Source organism: Danio rerio, chromosome 4, assembly GCF_052040795.2.
Source record: "Danio rerio strain M-AB ecotype USA chromosome 4, GRCz13ab, whole genome shotgun sequence".
NCBI classification, from domain to species: Eukaryota; Metazoa; Chordata; class Actinopteri; order Cypriniformes; family Danionidae; genus Danio; species Danio rerio.
The window spans coordinates 26093746-26114743 of record NC_141024.2 but is presented as its reverse complement, the minus strand read 5'-3'; the positions used below and the strand labels follow the sequence as shown (position 1 = coordinate 26114743).

The following is a 20998-nucleotide window of genomic DNA, read 5'->3' as shown; positions in this document are numbered from 1 at the left end:
TTATCAGACATACTGTGAAAATTTCCTTGCTCTGTCTAACATGATTTGGGAAATATTTTTAAAAATAATAAAAAATCCAAAGGTGGGCTAATAATTCTGACTTCAACTGTATGTTTTGCCAAATTATGCCTAAATAACTATAGGCATAAAATGCTTGTAAATTAAAAACCAATGTTAAAAGACATTGTTTGAAATTAAAGCAAAATAAAAATAATAATAATAATAAAATAAATTAACTCCCTCAACTTAAAAGTTGGTCATTCCAGAAAGAGGCAGGATTTTCAAGGTGCTGTTTAATTCAATCAGGCTAATTTTGCTTTTAGCTATAATTAAGAGGATCTCATGAAATTAATACTAATGTAGGCTAATGTTCTTTATTTTATCCATATTAAATTAAATAAAGCCGGATCAACTCTTTAGCAGAAAAAGCTTGCTTAATGTCAAAATCCTGCCTTTGAGAGATATGTTAAAATTTTGTTTATTTACTTAATTTGGGAATAGTTTTAGACTATCTGCAAATCTATTCTTCATATCAAATTATTGACTTTCTTGGATACCGTCTACACATTTTATTTTATTCTATTTGTAATTGGAAATACAAAATATAAAAACAACAAAATGACATTAAACCCTACAAATTATGTATCAGATGCGGAAGGCTCAACACCAGAACGCCATATTAGGTCCAGAAAAAAGAATATACCAAAAAAAAAAATACAAAGAGTGTAAACTTACAAAAATCATCCTAACTAAAAATGAACAAATGAACGAACAAAACAACAATATAGAACAGATATCACCTATACCAAGTTAAATAATATAAATAATTAAAAACATTTAAGGCAGTTTTTGTTTTCATTTTAGCCAGGACATCCAAAAAACAAAAAGTAGTGGAGGGGTTTTGAAATATTTGCATTTATGAATATAATAGTTTTCTAATATAATAACAATATTTATCAATGATAATATAATATTTGTGTAAAAAAGAACCATCTTTCATAACTTCACATCTCACATCAGTACATCTTGTAATGTGGTAGTCAAACCTTCAGCATCCACATTCTTGCATTTAATTATCTTTTTTATTGAACATTCAACAAGAATACAAAAATATACAGAAAAGGTATCAATTCTTTAACAACAAAAATAGACAACAGAACAAAACAAAAAGAGAAACAAAAGATTCTGCCAGGGGTAATATAAACAACAAAAAGCACTTTAAATCTATCTTAAAGCAAGGTCACAGTGATGTATAAAAGGTCACATACAATACAGTCCGCTGGGTATTATAGAAAAGAGACGATACTGTAAGATTCACATAGTGTTATTAATTTTAAAGCTTTAACATTGCTGGAAGTAGAGATTGTATTCAAATAATACTTCAAATCTTTACAAAAAATAAGAAAAAACATTTGCACTTGTGTATGAAAAGATTTGCTAGTGAAAGAAATAGATTTATTAGAAAATCTTTATTTTTATTTATTTATTTTTTATTGAATACAAGAATAATAACATTGAAGAAAAAATACAATAGCAAAAAAAAAGAAATAAGAAATAAGAAAAAAAAAACTTTACAAAGCCTCGATCATTAAGAAAAAATATAAACTATAAGAATTTTTCAGGTAATAACCATGCTCTCTTCCATTGAATGCAGTCAGAAAAATTGATTTAGAAAACTGTACATCTTGGGGAGGTATATAGCCTACAGAGTTATGTAACAATCGTCTGACATGTCTGTTGGCACAATTTTTTATTTATTTTTTTGATCAAAAAAAGACACTCCGTCCAAAAAATGTTTAGGCATAATTGTTTTTCTCTCATTAAAGTAAAGAAACATTATTAGAAAATCTTAATTACTTTGATATCGCTGCCATTCTGACGTGAATACGTTTGGCTATGCGTAGTGTGACGTCATATGTTCGCGACGTCTCCATTGTAGCATGTTACGGTAACCAAGAGTGAATAACTTGTAGAGGATTTATTTTCGTGAAAGGTGTGTATCTTATGTCAAATATTCAACTATTAAAGTGTATGCGCTGTTACAAGATGAGGCAGCAACCATTTGTTTATTAAAAGCAGTAAATATTGCTAGCGGTCTACGTTATATGTGAATGCTAAACGTAGCTTATACATATCACTTATTATAAGGACCATTGTTAATAATATATACCTTATTTAAAGTTAAATGTTTGTTTTCTGTTTTTTTTATGTCTAATCTATAGTTTATGTGATAATCTAGCATTTTCTGTTCTAGCTTTTATAACATGGTTGGCTGATTACTGTTTGGATCACGTTTATGATGCATGTATTATTATGATTTTCAGTGTTTCTAGTGGAAAGGAGGAGAAATGTCTTTATATGATGATTTGGGGGTCGCAACGAGCGACGCAAAAACAGAAGGATGGTCTAAAAACTTCAAACTGCTTCAGTCTCAACTGAAAGTGAAGAAAGCTGCACTGACACAAGCAAAGGTTGGTCAATGTTTAATTCTTGATAAAACTGTTTTATTAATAAATATTTTTATTAATAACTGAAAAATGTATGTATTAATTGTAACTACATTAAATCTGAATATATCAGGGAATTTGAAATTAGTTAGTTATTTAGGTATTTTAGTCTGTGTCAATGATTTTGTTTACAGTTGTGAATTGAGGTAAAGTTGGTTTTATATTCACACATTCAGACTTTATTCTTAATAATATAATTTCAGAAAAGCATTCTTTGCTAATTCTAAATGGTGAAATCATATTAGCAGCCAGTGACTATCAAAGTACAACATCGTTCAGAGTCAAATAAGCGGTGCTAATGTTATTTTTGAATCATACTTGCATGTGATTTCAGACCAAATATTTAAAGTGACATGGTAAACTAAATAAGGAGCATCTCATAAGTAGTTAATGGATCATAAATCTTATGGTACGGATCAAACTAAACTTAGAACCTGTAATTGCAATTAAAATACAAATGAAGAAATAAATAGCTGAAAAAAAGGAAAATGTTTAATATGAAAAATGATCTTTGCTACTGTTGCTGATAATGCTAAATATAGGAATCAACATATTGTACAACATATCGCATTTACAACGTATGGTAATTCATGATTCAACAATTCACATGTAAAACTTCATGTTTGGTTATAAGTGCATCATTTTTGAAACCCTATATTCAGTGACATAATTTTGATGGTTGTTTGTCGTTACACAATGTAATCGCTACAACATTCACCAGTGCCAAGTTCCATTGAATGGTGATTTAAATCTTTACCAGAAACATCAGTGTTTATATCTGTACTATAAACTGTTCTCCCAGCACTTCTGTGTTATTAAATTGTTTGTAACTAGTTGAAAAAGTGTAAAAACTGATTCTCTCTGATCTGATCAAACACAGATTTTAATGCAACGCTTCGAAGGATTAATGAACATAAGCAGATCATTATCATTTAATATTCATGTTGCGCGGGTTTGAATTGAGATCACGATCTTTTAATGTTGAATTGTGCAGCTTTACACTGAATGCTTTAATGCAGGCTAAACAAACAGTGACAGAAAACACTTCTTAAGAAACTAACACTAACCTAAGAAAACATTTAGTCCCACCACTTGTTCCGTCATCATTATATTTTACAGGGAACCCAAAATGCTTTCATACACGTGATTTGAATGATACGGGAGGCAATCTCTCTGCAATTGTTATAAATATTGGATTAATCTACAAGTTTAAAAAAAGTTATTAATCTGTGGGTCATTTGCATACTGAACTGTGGGTTGTCATTTGTACGAATCCGTTACACCCCTTGTCACAAGTCATCACTGAACAAGTGAGTATGAAACCAACTTTACCTCTATACAGTTGTGTATGTAATTGTAAATCCTTGTTTCTTAATGGACTTTTTTGTCTTTCAGTTTATTTTACTGTTATCATTTTCTCATTTCAAAATCAAACTGCACCAAATTGGGTGAAATGTGTAATTTAAAATTTTAAAGTTCACAATTCCACTCACATTTCTCTTTTTAAATTTGTTTAAAACTAGGTAAAATAAAACAGGACAAAATAAATCACAAAAATGTTCCCATTGAAACCCATTCAAACTTCACAATTATATCCCTTTGACATTTAAGCAAAATGTCATACATTCTTTGTTTCATATTTTGACTTCACAATTCTAAAAATTTATTTAAATATATTTTAAAATATATTTTGCTATTTAATTAAATATTTAAAAAATTAAGATGTAAAGTATTTTGCACATATTTTGGCATATTTTTCAGCTTTGAAGCTTTCTTTCTTTCTTTTTCCCTTCCTTCCTTGTTTGTTTGTTTCTTTTTCAGCTTTGTTGAGTAAACAAAATTACAATTATGTGATTATATGTAGGTATGTTGGTATTGTGTTTTTTTTTACCTTATAATTTTACAAAAATATTTTAAAATTAATCATGAAATTGATTTATGAGTTATAAAATGTTTGAACAGTTAACATTTTACTTGACTGATAGTTTTGTCATCTAATGACATGTTTACCTTTTGTTTTAATTTCTGCACAAGGATTAACTAAGACAAGTGAAACCAATAGGTGTAATAACCGAGAAGTTTTATTGACAAATGACAAATGTTTTGCAGACCCAGAGGACGAGACAGTCCAATGTTCTTGCTCCAGTTATTGATCTGAAGAGGGGAAGTGGAGGAGATGACAGACAGATCTCTGATACTCCTCCGCACATTGCTGCAGGGATGAAGGTGAACCGTGTCTAGATCACATTTAGGAAAAATAGAGTATATAAAAATAAGTATAAGTAGTAGTAAGATTGCTACTAATTAAAATTATTTTTTTAAAAATCATGACTTCTCTTTGAAGAAATGGAGAGAATTTAAAATATGGATCAATAGCTTTCTTTTCTTAATGTCAATTCATCCTGTTTATCCCGCCCCATTTCGCAGAGCTGTACAGCAGAATTTCGCAGGCTCAAAAGTCAGGTTCTGGAGGGCTGCAGCTCTGCACAGTTTAGTTCCAACCCTAATTAAACACACCTGATCAAACTAATTGAGTGTTTTAGGCTTGCTTGATAACAACTGGAACTAAACTCTGCAGGGCTGAGGCCCTTCAATAATTGTGTTTGACCCCCCTGATTTATGTGTTCATTTATTTGAAATGCTCTGTTTGTTTGCAACTGTACACTAATTTGAGCTGCTTTTTTTGTTTTGTTTTTACTTCGTGTGTCTGTTCTAGGACTCATCGTCAGGAGGGTTTTCTTCAGGAGATGTGCTGATTCCCTTGGCTGATGAATATGATCCCATGTTTCCCAATGACTATGAGAAAGTGCTGAAGAGACACAGAGAGGAACGACAAAAACAGAGAGAACAAGAGCGACAGAAGGAGATTGAGGAGAGAGAGAAGTAAATATCCAAAAAATTAACATACACTTCCAAGAACGTATGCGATGCCTATTTTTTTTTGCGCATTAGCCATGTTTCCATCTAAAGATGGGAATTAGACTTTTTTTCTCGCAAACCTGTAATATTGCATAAAACATTTGTGATTAAAACTTAGTTTTCATCCAGTGAGTGAGAATGAACAAAATCATAACTTCCTGATAAACAGCCTGACACAGAAACAGTTTCTTCCCTTAGGCAATCCATCTCATGAACTCTTTATGATAGTAAATGTGAAACAAACATCACTACTTGCTATGCACTTTTTATACACATATACACTTATTTAACAACATATTTACATGCCAATTTGCACATAACAGCTGCACATGTAACATTGTATATAGTAATATACCTGTACCTTCACTTGTCAATTTGTGTATTTGCATTTACTACTTACTAATATTTTTAAAATATATTTATTATGTGGTTTTTTTTTGTCCTGTCTCTGTAATTCTGTTGCATTGTTGATGCGTTTCGCCATTTTTTAATGCAATCGTCCAAAATGTAAAAAAAATGGATGGAAATATGGCTACTGATATTTCTCATTTACTCATTTACTACATCAAGAAAGAATAGCTTTTATTACTATTTTATTACTTTTATTTTATTGCCAGACCTGTAGCCACTAGTTTTATTTAGTCATATGAATGTTATCGAGCTCTGTAGAACAGGTTGACATGAAAATGTACCGGATCAGCTGTGTTTTTGTTTTGATGATTTTGCCTGTTAAATAGGAAACGTAAGGAGAGGCACGAAGGAGGAGGTGGTGGTGGAGCTCCAAGTGGATTCTCACGCTTTCCAACAGAAGGCGAATCAGATGAGGAGGAGGACTATGAGAGGGAAAAGAGAAAGAGGAGTAAGTGCAGCTTTTCTTTGTTGCTCTTCAGTCTCACTTTTAAAGGGGTCATAAAACAGAGAAATCAAAATGTTGACATATTTTGACATCTTAATTGGATCGATTAAATTAAACGAAAGATCGTTTACACAGATATTTGCAGATATTTTGGGCAAACTGGGGTCCAGCTAAAGAGGTGGTCTCAGTCCGCTTTATAAACAAATCAGATTATTTCATATATGCGCATTATGCCCATTGTATTGCCCATAGTAAACACACACTCTCCTCTGATGCGGAAGACATAGAAAAGCATTTTATTTATTTATATATTTTATCTAGAATTTACATTTTACATAGGCGTGAATGTGATCTGACACTTATTCAAGTTATCAGGATCTCATAGTTTGAGTCGTGCATCTGTGGTGTCTGCCATTGCTAAGCAACCATCAGCCACACTCTCCAGTGAACCACTTCAATAAACCCCAGTCTATGCCCCAGCTGTAGCTCAGATACCGGTTTTATTTATGGATAAAAGAAAAACGTTACAGCGTTTTGCATTTGGCTAACTAGCTTACTGTTATAACTGAAATGTATAGAATATACATTTCATTAACCTGTTGCCTAAAGCAAAATAATTTTAGCCTAGAGCACCATCTGCTGTTAAAAACCAGCCTAGAGTATCATTAGCTTCTAGCCTAGAGCGCCAAGTGCTGTTAAAATCTAGCCTAGAGAGCCTCTAGAGTTTAAAAACAAAAAAATTAAACGATGAATAGACTTGGGCCTATTGGGCATGGTGGTTCGTAGCTTGCTATCAACTATTTTCTCAGAATATGACAAGCTGACAAATAATTTGGGTGTTTGAGTGTTCTGTATTTGTCTGAGATAATTAGTCTACTGAAAATGTGTATATTCCTTACAAGCTGAAGCTGATCAGTCAGTTATTGTCATGTGACTCGCGGCATTCATTCAACTGAGTGCATCTTGAAGGCGTGAGCGCGTCATGCTGCTTGTGCGCGCAAACTACGCACCTCCTTTGGGGACAATGACCGTGCTCAAACTCTAGAAAAGATGCAATATGCGAATGACTCCTAAAAGGCCACCATCATTTGTGATGTGCATCAGTTGATCTTCTTACACAAAGATGCTGGAATCACCTGATTTGTTAACAAATGGGTTGCGGATTTATGCTTTGGCAGATTGCGGGTCCATCACTGGGCCTTTTCCACTTAGCAAAGAAACTTTCCACAGATGTTTGTTTCTTACTCACTTTGCTGCTTTTGGGTTAAATTTGGGTGCGGTCTATGGCCTGGTGGTAGAGGTTATTTGGCCTCGAGCAGGGATTCTCAAAAGGTAAGCCGCGGCCCACTAGTGGGCATCAGCGATCCTGCAGGTGGGCCGTGAGATAGCTTAGAATAACTCTCAATATTACACTGTAAATTTTGGATTTCATTAATAATATGCTATATTAAAATGACCTAAGTAATGAACTTTCTTCAGTTCTCTAATTGATTACCTCAAACTTATCGCAAAACACCCTTATGATTGCATGTTTCAACTACTACAGCAAGTCTGTTCATTCATAAACTATGCGTGAAGTGAAAGTGAAAGTCTCTCTTTGTGTATTTTTGTTTGAACTATTTAATGTATTTGCATAGTTGTCCAGATTAATGTCCTGTCACTGTATGTGTTGGACGCGCGCCCAAGGTTCTCCATACAGCAAAACTTGCATATTAGCTTTACAGCTGGCAAAGCAGTTCACTGTTCCTGTCAGCAATTTCCCAATAATACACAGCTGCAAACTCAACCGCCATCATATCGTCACATTTCAACAGATTGAGAGTGTTTTACTGTATTTTACATTTGTCTGCATATATTTGATTAGTAGATATTTAATATTAGATAATCAGTCAGTCCAGTTTAACGCAGAAGCTGGTCTTTTGCCATGTCCCTGCAATCTCCTAATATATCTATAGATTTAATATATATTATATTAAGCATTTTAGTTATAGTAAATAAAATTTTATATATATATTAGTGCTGTCAATCGATTAAAAAAATTAACTAATTAATCGCACCTTTTTAAAAAAATTTATCGAGATTAATCGCATTTAAAATCCTGAAACTTGTAATTTTTCCTATTTAAATGTAAAATTAATGTAAACACAAGAAAAAATATTTAAATTCAAAATATAATTGTTTAATAGAATTTTTGTTTAACTTGTAACACAGATTTCTTCATGTAAACAACATACCCACAATAAACCATCAAGATCCTGGCTTGACAGCCATATTTATTACAGAAATTAAAACACAGGCATGTTAATGACATTTAAATTTCAAAACAATCAATGCCAATAAAGAAAACATTGATTTCCATGTTGGATTCTAAGTGGACTGCAAAAAAATGCCAAAATACAGGAATTGCAGATATGGAAAATGAAAAATTATAATAATAAACTATAGAATACAAACTGTTGCACTCATTGTAAAGTTTTATTGCTGTGAGTTGAGAACATTAGTTATAGAGTAGAAACAATTTTGCTTAATCCTCCTTTACATTCATCCAGTTGCTAAGACTAGGAGTATCCCGCAAGTGCACAGAGACTCCCAAATGCCCGCAAATGAATGATAATTTCTTGCAAACCGGTTGTTAAATACATTGCACACCCCTCTCGCCCCTACTCAGATACGTCGCTCACTCCACCCCGACACCCCTCAACGGGCCTGACACAGACACACACACACACACAGACACACACAACGCGCTACAGACGTTTTGGCCCCAACGGCCTTCCATACTGGAGCGCGTTAATTTTGACAGCGCTAATATATATATATATATATATATATATACACATTACATATATATATGTATATATATATATATATATATATATATATATATATATTTTTTTTTTTATAAAATGTTGAAAATAGAAGGCGCAACAATATATATTTATTTATTTATTTTTTATTTGTTAATAAATAAAAAGGTTTAAATGAGCATTTCATACAAACATTTTAGAGAAAATGTCAGGTGGGCCTTCAAAAATTAATCGGAGAAAGAAGTGGGCCCTGAAGTGAAAAAGCTTGAGAACCCCTGGCCTAGAGGACCATCTGCTGTTAAACTAGCCTTGAGAGGTTCAAAAGGGCAAAAAAACTGCTTCTTTTAAATCATGATGTTTCTTGATGCAAAAATCTTGATAGCACAATAAGTAGACACAATAAGAACAACAATTCATGACCCCTTTAGTTTTAATCAAATTTTTTATATATTTAAACTAGACCATCTAAGATTTAATTTTAAGTCTTGCTACCAAAGCAACTGTTATAATCTGTCATTTATTTGATATACAGCTGCAGGTGGAGCTGCCATCGCCCCTCCAACATCACTGGTGGAGCGAGACTGTAAGTAAAACCATACGCTTTCAAAAACCTGCATTTTCCTGTGCTCCCAAATCAATGGATGATTTTTGTTTAGTGTGTTATCAGTTTGATTCACTTAGCTCTTCATGTACTTGTTGAATGTATAGTTAAGTAACTGAAATGTGTTTGCTGTCATTGCAGCATCATTTACATATGATGAAGACGGTCGGCAGAGGACCAAAGCTGCAATCCCTCCTCCAGTGTTTGAGGACTCTGATAGACCTCGATCTCCTCCTGGACCAGCCAATTCATTCCTGGCCAACATGGGGTATGTTCTCTTCCAAATGACAATCCAGACCTCAGAAGAATAGACATTTGTTTACATTCGATTAATTATTTTGGCTGTTGAGTGGGTGATTGATAGATGGACGGATTGATGAAAGAACAAAGCAATGTTTCAATTTAGCATATATATTTATTAGGACAGAATCATTAAGAAAGTTAAGCACCCACCATCCCAAATACTCAAATACATACACAGAACAACATGAGTATTTATAGCAAATATACAAATGTAAATATCCTGTAGTTATATTGTATAGTTATATGTATAAATATTTGTAGCTATTAAAGATGTGTGAGTTGAAAGAGTGCTGGCAGTGCCCGAGGTTACCAGTAAAGTGTGTTCTGCAACATTAATTTAACATTCTGCGCAAAGTGCAGACAATCTCAACATTATGATTGTCATTGTTTGTTTTTCAGTGGAACAGTGGCTCATAAAATCATGCAGAAGTATGGTTTTCGGGAAGGACAGGGCCTGGGGAAACACGAGCAAGGCTTAAGCACAGCGCTTTCAGTGGAAAAAACCAGCAAACGTGGAGGGAAGATTATTATTGGAGACTCAACGGAAAAAAGTGAGTTCACACTCACTCAACCACAAACACACCTACACTTCACACGTCCTAAACAAACATTCTTCCTGTTGCTTGTTGTTTGGGTCAACAAACTTTTTTTACTGGACATTTTCTTTGTAAGTAACTTGTAAACTATCAGTATTTCTTTGTTTATTTTTTATTGAGAAAAATAAAAAGACAAATACATATGAACTATATAATAACAATAATAACAACAATACTAGTAATACTAGTCAATATGTTTGTTTTTCAACTAATGTTTTGTCATTTGCAGAAATACATGTGAAAGTGCATTGTTTTGCTCATTTGTGTGTTTCAGCAACAGGACCAAGTCAGAATGTTGCTAATCCAGATGGCTCTAATTCAGGTTTGAATTGGATTTATTTCCCTTTTTCCACATCAGTCATGTGCTAAAAAGATTTTTGTTTATCACAGCGTTAATATGAACGCTGACACTCCATTATTTGGAAACAGAAACTACACACATTTTTGTTCCTCGTTCATAGTTATGTAATGGGAAGCAGAAGTTGTAATAAAACATTACTTCTCATTCAGTCATTGGATTTTTACCAAACAGCCCCAAAAGTGGAGTAAAATCATCAAAAGTGGCAGTAAGGATTTTATAGTTATAAAATATTCCAATTATATTGGAATATAATTTAGCTTAGTATTCAACAAAGACAAATATATATAGTGCTGTCAATCGATTAAAAAAATTTAACTAATTAATCACACTTTTTTTGAAAATGAATCAGGATTAATCACATTTAGACTGAAACTTGTAATTTTGGCTATTCAAATGTAAAATAATTGTAAACTCAAGACAAAAACTATTTAAATTCAAAATATAATTGTTTATTAGAATTTTTGTTTAACTTGTAACACAGATTTCTTCATATAAACAACAAACCCACAATAAAACATCAAGATCCTGGCTTGACAGCCATTGACATGCAGAAATTAAAACACAGGCATGTTAATGCCATTTGAATTTCAAAACAATCAATACCAATATAGAAAACATTAATTTCCAAGTTGGATTCTAAGTGGACTGCAAAAAATGCCACAATACAGGCATTTCAGATATGGAAAATGGAAAATTATTATAACAATAATAAAGTATTGAATACAAACAATTGCACTCATTGCACAATTGCACTCAGTTGTATTGCTGTGAGCAACGCAATCTCATGGCAATTCGTGACTTTTTGATTTAGTGCGCGCGTGCACACACACACACACACACACACACACACACACACACACACACACACACACAGACACACACACACAGAGAGAGAGAGACAAAGACAGACAGACAGACAAACGCGCACAGGACAGCGCAGCCGGAGTGACTCCCTTCAGATTCAACACACATGATCACGTTCATCAAATTTGCTTAAACTAAGCGTTCTAAAGTATTGCTGTATTTCACAAGGATTCTGACACAACAACATGAAGCATACGCTTTCGTTTAATGGGGAAATCATGTCAAACTTGATAAAACATTGGAGAACATATGCTGAAAGGCAAAGGAATGTGCTGTCTTTTGACAGCTCACAACTTCATCCGTCACTTCATGGACACCAATATGATTAAGATAATACTCTTATTACGAGTCTACCATGTAAGCAGTGATCCATGAAAGGACCACCAAGTCACAAAATGCGTTGTTTTTTTTCCGTTCGCCATGTGCTATCAAATTCCATTAAAACAGAAGTCGAAATGTAAAAATTAAACAAAAATGAAATTACATGAAACTCTGGAGGAAACTCTGGAGAGCCTGGTAATGCGACATTAATTATTTTATACCGAAACTTGCTTTCTAAAAGTGTGTTTCTTTAAAAATGTTAAAAATGTTTCCATGCAAACACACGTCGACCACAACAGGAAATAAAAAACCTGAAACTGCGTTAATTGCGTTAATTTTTTTTAACGCATTAATTATTTCAAATTAATCGCATGCGTTGACGCACTAATTTTGACAGCACTAATATATATATGTCATGCAATAATAATAATAATAGATTAAATAACAATACATTGAAATTTAATCATAAAACCAGCATATTAAAATTATTTTTGAAGGTGTAAAAACTTATCAAATATACAAATCCAAATGAGAAAAAGTTAAGATAGTATGGAAAATGAAAATAAAAAAGAAAGTAGTGATTTCTAAATTTACTTTGACTTGTATTTCGTTGCAGACAATACAACAAACATTTATTTAATAATGGTTCCCTGTGATTTTTCTTGTTTTTTTTTTTTTTATACCTTTTTTCCAAAATAAGCATGTATTCCAATTTTGGTTCTTGCAACACATTTCAAAAAAGCATGAACTATTTTATAATGTTGCCCTTTCTTCACAACACTTAAGATTTGTTTTGAGGAAAAATGGTATAAATTTACACCTGAAACACTTCATCACTTGGTGCATTTTGTGCTTTAAAATGCACCACATTTTCTTTTGGAGACAGATTGGGACTGCAGACAGGACTTTGATTTGTGCAGAATGTGGTTTTGCGTTGTCTTGTTGACATGGGCATGAGCATCCCTGGAAAAGAAGGCAACATATTGTGCTCCAAAATCTCTACTTTTCAGCATTGATAGTTTTATCAAAGGGTACTGTCACAACCCCTCAGCTTAGGCTTGTGCCCATGTCCTTTACACACTGAAATTCTTCCAGATACCTTAAATCTTTAAATTATTTTATGCACTGTTAAAGGTGAAACATACAAATCTTCCTATCTTTCTTTGAGGAACTTTGTTTTTAAACATTACTAATTTTCTCACGTTTGTTGGCAAACTGGCAATCCATGGCCAATCTTTGCTCCTATAGGACTTGACCTTTCTTGAATGCTGATTTGTACCAAATCATAATTACAATCACTTGTTGACAACACATGTTTCTAATCACATTCTTATCAATAACTTGTTCACCTGACTACTAGTCCTAAATTGCTCCTGTCCCAACTTTTTTTGGAATGTGTTGCAGATCTGACTGACAGGAAAGAATGTACATTTACAAATGAAATGAAGCTGACCGGACAAAACATGAAATATTTTGTGTCCATATTGTCTGCAATGTAATACAAGTCAAAAAAAAAAAAATTAGGAAATCACTACTTTCTTTTTTTATTTGCGTTTTCCATACTGTCCCAACTTTTTTCTAATTTGGGGTTGTAGTAATGAAGAATATTAGAATATAATGGAATATTGAAATATAATAGAATGTTGTGATATTATGTAACATTGCATTCATTATATATACTTTTACTTTATTTGTGATTGTAACAAAAGCTTTTAGCATCTGCTGTAGTTGATAAAGGTAATATTAATATAGTGTAATATAATATTATATAACAATGTGTGCACTATTGATTGAAACAAAAACTATACAAAAGCTTTGAATGTTATAGTATATATTTGCCAATGCTTTTAATCCACATGAAATGCCATACCCAGACTTCCATTAGCATTTTTAGATTTTATTGAGCGGAGTTATTTTAAAATAACCTTGTTCACTAAACATGTTGTTTAATTGTTATATTGTGTTTAAAAGAGATTGTCTACTCTTTTGTGAAGCTCTGTATTATGTTATAAATATAATTTGAAATTTGATTTGTTTGTAGCAGATGCCTCAAAGAAAAACGAAACCAACCCTCTCACAGAGATCCTCAAATGTCCTACGAAGGTGGTGTTGCTACGGGTAAGTTTTAAATCAATTCTCCTATATTAAATAAAAATAATTATATAAAATATACAGTGCCTATAGAAAATCTTAATACCCTGTGAAAATATATACATTACACCCTGCTTTTAAAAGATCTTCAGGAGAAAGTAGAAAGGCCTAAGTTTGGAGAATGCTACAAAAGGCCTTAAAAGTTATTTGGAGTGTGATTTGATTCCAGGATGCATGACAAATAAAGTATTTATTTGAAAGAGGTATGAAGATTTTCTATAGACACTGTATATGTTTGAGAATATGGATATATGACTTTGCAATATACGTATATTTTTTCTGTATTTAAGTATTTCACCAGATGACTTGAGTTCTATTTGGAAGAATGGATTGTTTCAGGGTTATTGGTGTGATTTTGCTGTGGACAGAATTACATTAATTATTATAAACCAATTACAAGCATAAAATAAATACAACCTTGTTTGGATTGTTTACACACACAAAAAAAGACAAACTTTCGCTCTATTATAGTTAACATTTGAAAGGAATGCCCAAATCATGTGTTAGCTGAACTGGGCTGCCTTGTTTGATGAATTAATTTTAATACCAGATGTCTTATTTTTTGTTGCTTAATGTAATTTTTGCTCACATTTAACTTTTATACATTTGACAGCAAGTTTTTGAAATATTCAGGACAGTTTGGTCAAAACCATTTGGTGTAATTATTGTTTTACATGTAGAACATGGTTGGAAGAGGAGAGGTGGATGAAGACCTGGAAGCTGAGACGAAAGAAGAGTGTGAAAAATATGGCAAAGTCGTTCGATGTGTCATTTTTGAGGTAACGTCAAACATTTTGTTGTGTGCTTTTGAATGTTTTTCTACTTGTATATGTAAGCTAAGCATCGATTCCTGTCAGTAACATGAAACCTGTTCCTCTGGCTTTTGTTCTTAGATCTCAGGCGTTACTGATGATGAAGCTGTCCGCATTTTCCTGGAGTTTGAGCGAGTTGAATCGGCCATTAAAGGTGAGTGGTTTGAGGACAAACTTGAAGTGGCGTTTTTTTTTTTAAGTGCCCCAGATCTCAGTTAATAAAGCAGGTAAATGTGTGAGGACTCTCCCTTAGGTGTTACATCACCTGTCTGGTTACATCACTTCCTCTTGGGATCACAGACCAAACCAGTTTTTACCCACTCAATCTCAAAACACTGACCGAAATATGACAAGCCATATATTGAGTCATTAAACATTTTTCAAACATTTTATTAAAATGAACAGAATATGTAAATATATATTATTATATATGATGTTATGTTATTGCTAAAATGTTAATAATATTTTTGCATTTTTTATATAATTTATATTAAACAATTATTAACATTGTTAATAGTGTGTGTGTGTTTGTGTGTTTGTGTGTGTGTGTGTGTGTGTGTGTGTGTGTGTGTATATATATATATATATATATATATATATATATATACATACATACATACATATATATATATATATATATATATATATATATATATATATATATATATATATATATATATATATAACAAAACAGATCCACTTCTAAAATTGAATTAACAGCAGCATTTATCTGGAACAGTGCATACAGAGGGACTGACACACTTTGATTTCCTTTGGGATAAAAGTAAAGTTACACTCCAAACGTTTTATTAAATAACAACAAAGCTAAATTACACCATTTGGGAGAAGAATTCATATTTACAGATGCAGCAGTCCAAAGCAGTATTTTAAAAATGCATCCATGTCGGGGCCAATAGCCCAGTGGTTAAGTGCACTGACATATAGTACCATGGTGCTCACGGCGACCTGAGTTCAATTCCTGGCTTGCAGTTCTATGCCAGCCCTTCCCCTGTCTCTGCTCCCAACTATTTCCTGTCAATTTTCTGCATTATTCTATCTATTAAAGGTAAAATAATACCCAAGTATAAAAGATAAAAAATCTATTTATATGTAGTTAAATTACAATTAAAACTATATAATTAGTACAGTTTTATATGTTAATATTTTATTTTAAAAATGAATGTATTAGTTAATATTACAGTTAAAGAATTATTAGCACCCCCTTTTTAAAAAAAAATATTTCCCAAATGATGTTTAACAGAGCAAGGAATTTTTTACAGTATGTCTGATAATATTTTTTGTTCTCGAGAAAGTCTTAATTGTTTTATTGTGGCTAGAATTAAAGCAGTTTTTAATTTTTAAAAAACATTTTAAGGTCAAAATTATTACACCCCATAAGCTTTATTTGTTTTGGATTGTCTACAGAACAAATTACTGGTATACAATTAATTGCCTCTTCTTCTTCTTCGGCCTTAGTCCCCTATGGTTGCGGGGTCGGCTCTTTGGAACAAGTCCTCCATTTAGACTTGTCCATATGATAACAACTTTTTTACACATTCCGGCCGGCCTGTCGTCTGGGCCTGTCACCCTCATACACTCATACACTACGGACAATTTAGCCTACCCAATTCACCTGCAGCATGTCTTTGGACTGTGGGGGGAAACCAGAGCTCCCGGAGCAAACCCACGCGAACGCAGGGAGAACATGCAAACTCCTCACAGAAATGCCAACTGAGCCGAGGTTCGAACCAGCGACCCAGCAACCTTCTTGCTGTGAGGCGACAGCACTACCTACTGTGCTACTGCTTCGCCCCTTATACAATGATTTGCCTAATTATCCTAATTTGCCTAATTAACCTAGTTAAGCCTTTAAATATCATTTACAGCTGAATACTAGTATCTTCAAAAGTATCTAGTAAAATATTATGTACTGTCATCATGGCAAAGATAAAATGTAATGTGTATTATGTAAGTCCATTTATCGTGTATGGCCGTACATTCCAAGGTGTTTAGTGGAATGACAGTGATTGAGCCGATTCAATGGATGGGGATTATTGGGAGGGCATGCTCAATAAGGGCCGATGGAGTGAACTTGGCCAGGACACCAGGGTTACACCCTTACTGTTTACGAGCAGTGCCATGGGATTTTTAATGACCATAGAGAGTCAGAACCTCGGTTTAATGTCTCTCCCGAAAGATAAAGAAATCAGAAATCAGTTATTGGAAATGATTAGAAAGTCAGTTATTAAAAGTTATTAGAAATGAGTTATTAAATCTATTGTGTTTGGAAATGTGTTAAAAAAAATCCTCTTTCTGTTACATATACAGGGGGGCTAATAATTCAGGAGGGATAATAATTCTGACTAGGGCTGCACCATATTGAAAAAATTTTGAACTATGATGTTTTTTTTTCTCTGTGATATATATTGCATAATAAATTTCACCAGATGGCTTAAATAGCTCTATGATTTTGTAGGGGAGTGAAATATAAATACATTTTTATGTAATTTGTTATATACATAAACTACAGTCATAAATAAACACAATTGAACAAATATTAAAGTAAAATAAACCATGCTTTATTGTTTTCTGGAGAGACCAACTTCTTTATGCACTACTAAAATGCTTTAAACTCTCTTCAAATCTCTCTCTCTCTTTCACATATATATATATATATATATATATATATATATATATATATATATATATATATATATATATATATATATATATATATATATATATATATATATATATATAAATGAGATATATAACTCAACATTGCATATCTTGCGATTTGACTGTTGTGGATACACACATTGTAATATCAATGCTCAAATGATATATTGTGCAGCTTCTTATATAACTAATATTATAATATTAGTTAATATATTTAATATATAGTTAATATATTATCAAAACAAGTTTTATTGCAGCCATTGTTGCCATTCTGCTGCTAAAATTAAACATCTTGCTTCTCTAAATACTTTTTGGCTACTGTTAGTCGAGCATCTAAGGACGGCTGAAAAAACATTGATTCTGAATGTGGCGACATGTGGAGAACAGCTGTTTGACTTTGTTTGACTTTTGTAGTTCTGTGGAAATGCAAACTCTGTCTTATAGCAGTTGGTTAGTGAAGCTTGCTCTCCACAGCTATATTTATTTATTAATTTTAAGAAAAGGTTTTTTTTATATTATAGCCAATTATAAGATCGTAATCAAGAGCCCACATGCTTTTAGCAATTTAATGAGTTCCATGGCGACAACCAAACATTTTCTGTGGGGGATGTACCTGTGTACTTTTGATGATGTATAATTAGCAGCCAGACAGATTCTTATTTTTACACGTGTGAATTGTTTCCTGCTGTGAATTTCCCTGCAAGTCTCATTTGTTTACCTGTATATATTTAACAATAAGTACAATAAAACGATAATAATATAAAATATTACAAGTTATAAAGAACTTTTTCATTCTTATTATATATTTAAATTATAATTCATAAACTGTGATGTCATAACATAAAATAGGGTGTTTAGAAAGGTTTTTTTTGTGTTTTTGTATAAAAATAAAATGATTACATGGTATTATGTTTATATTATGTTAATAATATTTTAAGAAAATTAATGTTTATGAAATGTGGATTAATATTTTATAAAATGTGTATTAAATATATTCATATTTATGAAATATTATAAATGTCCATTTGATCAAATGAATGTGTCATTGCTCAAATATACTATTAAAAGCTTAATATATGGAGTCAATCTAGGGCCTTGTATACTTGCAAAATAAAGGAACCTTTTGCTAACAAAAAAGTATTGAGCAAAAAATAAATAAATAAATAAATGGAAATCTCCAAAAATGAATTTTGTCAACAAAAATTAAGAACTCTAAATAAAATTTTAAGTTTTGAGAAATTAAAATTAATTTTGTTAACAAAAATAAAGAACTGCAAAAGGAAAAAAATAATCTTAAAATGAATTTTGTCAACAAAAATAAAGAACTGTAAAGGAAATTTTAAGTTTTTAGAAATTAAAATGAATTTTGTTAAAAAAATAAAGAACTGCAAAAGGAAAAAAAGTTTTTCTTTGCGATTATTAGAGATTTGCTTAATATTTTTTTTGTTTGCAAAACTTTCTTTTATTTTGCAAGAATATATGGCCCTAGATTGACTCCATACTTAATATATATATATATAAATATATATATATATATATATATATATATTATAAACAAAATTTATATAATGTAACCTATTAAAAAAGTTGTATTTAAATAAGTAAATACATGGATGAACTTAAATCTGTAGTAAAGTGTAAAAGAGCATACTTTAAACTTTTAAATGACCTTTAAATGTCTTAATATACATTTATTCTATTATCACATACACAAGCAATCCTTTTAATCATTTAATAATGCTTTGTGCACGCGAGACCATGTTCTGTGAAACTCTGTAAGACAGCGCCATCAACTGGTCAAGATATAAATGACTGCTAATTTATTTATAGCCTTTGAACATCTTGTTTTGAAGTCAACGCAAAAGAATTTGACATGATTTAAGCAAATTAATGATAATGGCAGGTTCATAAACTTTTATTGTTACCTTTTATATCCATTATAATAATTTATTTATCAATTTCTTTATTAAAAGTTAGATTTTAAAAACATTTTATGTTATTTTAAGCTGTTTATTTACTGTGCCAATGTAGTATTAAGTTTACATCTTGTTGATTTTGAATGCGAGCCTAATTAATTGTATGTGTGCTCTTGTTGTTTTTCCTCCTCAGCTGTGGTGGATCTGAATGGACGGTATTTTGGAGGTCGTGTGGTGAAGGCCTGTTTTTATAACTTGGATAGGTTCCGTGTTTTAGACCTGGGAGATCAGGTGTAAGTAGGAGAGCTGAACAACCAGGAAACAGTAAACATGAGGAGAAGGTTGCTTGTCTTTCTGTATATAGCATGAGTAATTTTATACACGCTTGTAAATCATTAGCTTATTTACCCATTTCCCTATGCGTTTTGTTATGAGGATCTACTTTGGTCTTTTGTGAATTTCTTTTAGTCTCTCTCTCTCTCACGTCACTGTTAAAAATAACCTTTGTCCTTGTGAATAAGATGTGATGAAGAAGCTAGAATTAAAAGCCCTTTTTGGAGAATCATTTTTAAGATTGGTTTCATTTAAAAGGAAGATTGTCATTTTATTTGTTACACTTTAGATTTCTTTTTAATGTGCCGTGACTACACTACCTGACAAAAGTCTTGTGGCCTGTCCAAGTTTTAGGTACAACAAATAATAGCTTCTAGTTGATCATTTGGTATCAGAAATGGCTTATATGAAAGGCAAATGCCTCTAGATTATGCTTATTTTACCAAAACAAAATATGATCAAGATTTTTAATTATTTAGTTAGGACGATAACGTCTGACTTTGCTTAGACAAAAGTTTTGCCACTTAACAGAAATAATGTACAGTATAGAATATAAAGTCTTGGTAAAGTGGAAAAAGAAGTATTATTGTGAAAGATTCTTTGGATTTATATTCAATGCCTCCTCTATCTTACCCCAGACATGCTCAATAATGTTCATGTCTGGTGACTGGGCTGCTCAATCTTGGGCAGCACAAATGTCTTGATACCTCAGGCTGTTGACATTGCCGTCCACTTTGCAGATCTCTCGCATGCCCCCATACTGAATGTAACCCCAAATCATTGATTTTTTTTTTCCTTCACCAAACTTCACTGATTTTTGTGAGAATCTTGGATCCTTGCACGTTCCAATAGGTCTACTGAGGTGTTTGTGATAATTAGGATGCAGTTCGGTATATGATTCATGGGAAATACCTACCTTCTGCCACTTTACCAAATGATCAACTAGAAGTCAAATTATTATTTGTTGCTCTT

General features: G+C 32.1%; 1 protein-coding gene across 2 annotated transcripts; it reads left to right on the top strand.

The window, feature by feature from the left end:
• The first annotated feature begins 1909 nt into the window (after positions 1-1909).
• On the top strand, positions 1910-20255 carry rbm17 (RNA binding motif protein 17). Of its 2 annotated transcripts, none has more exon segments than NM_200915.1 (13): positions 1910-1993; positions 2325-2471; positions 4617-4733; positions 5224-5390; positions 6164-6285; positions 9622-9672; positions 9832-9958; positions 10393-10544; positions 10864-10911; positions 14180-14253; positions 14967-15065; positions 15180-15252; positions 19887-20255. In NM_200915.1, coding segments are annotated over 12 exon segments (1257 nt in total). In that variant the 5' UTR covers positions 1910-1993; positions 2325-2348; the 3' UTR covers positions 19991-20255.
• The last annotated feature ends 743 nt before the right edge of the window (positions 20256-20998 follow it).

Bases quoted from the DNA above. Each gene is read 5' to 3' on its own strand.
- rbm17 (XM_087246292.2), top strand. From the start codon at position 2,349: ATGTCTTTATATGATGATTTGGGGGTCGCAACGAGCGACGCAAAAACA. The intron at 9,959-10,392 runs GTATGTTCTCTT...TTTGTTTTTCAG, and splicing joins TCATTCCTGGCCAACATGGG to TGGAACAGTGGCTCATAAAA. The intron at 15,253-19,886 runs GTGAGTGGTTTG...TTTCCTCCTCAG, and splicing joins AGTTGAATCGGCCATTAAAG to CTGTGGTGGATCTGAATGGA.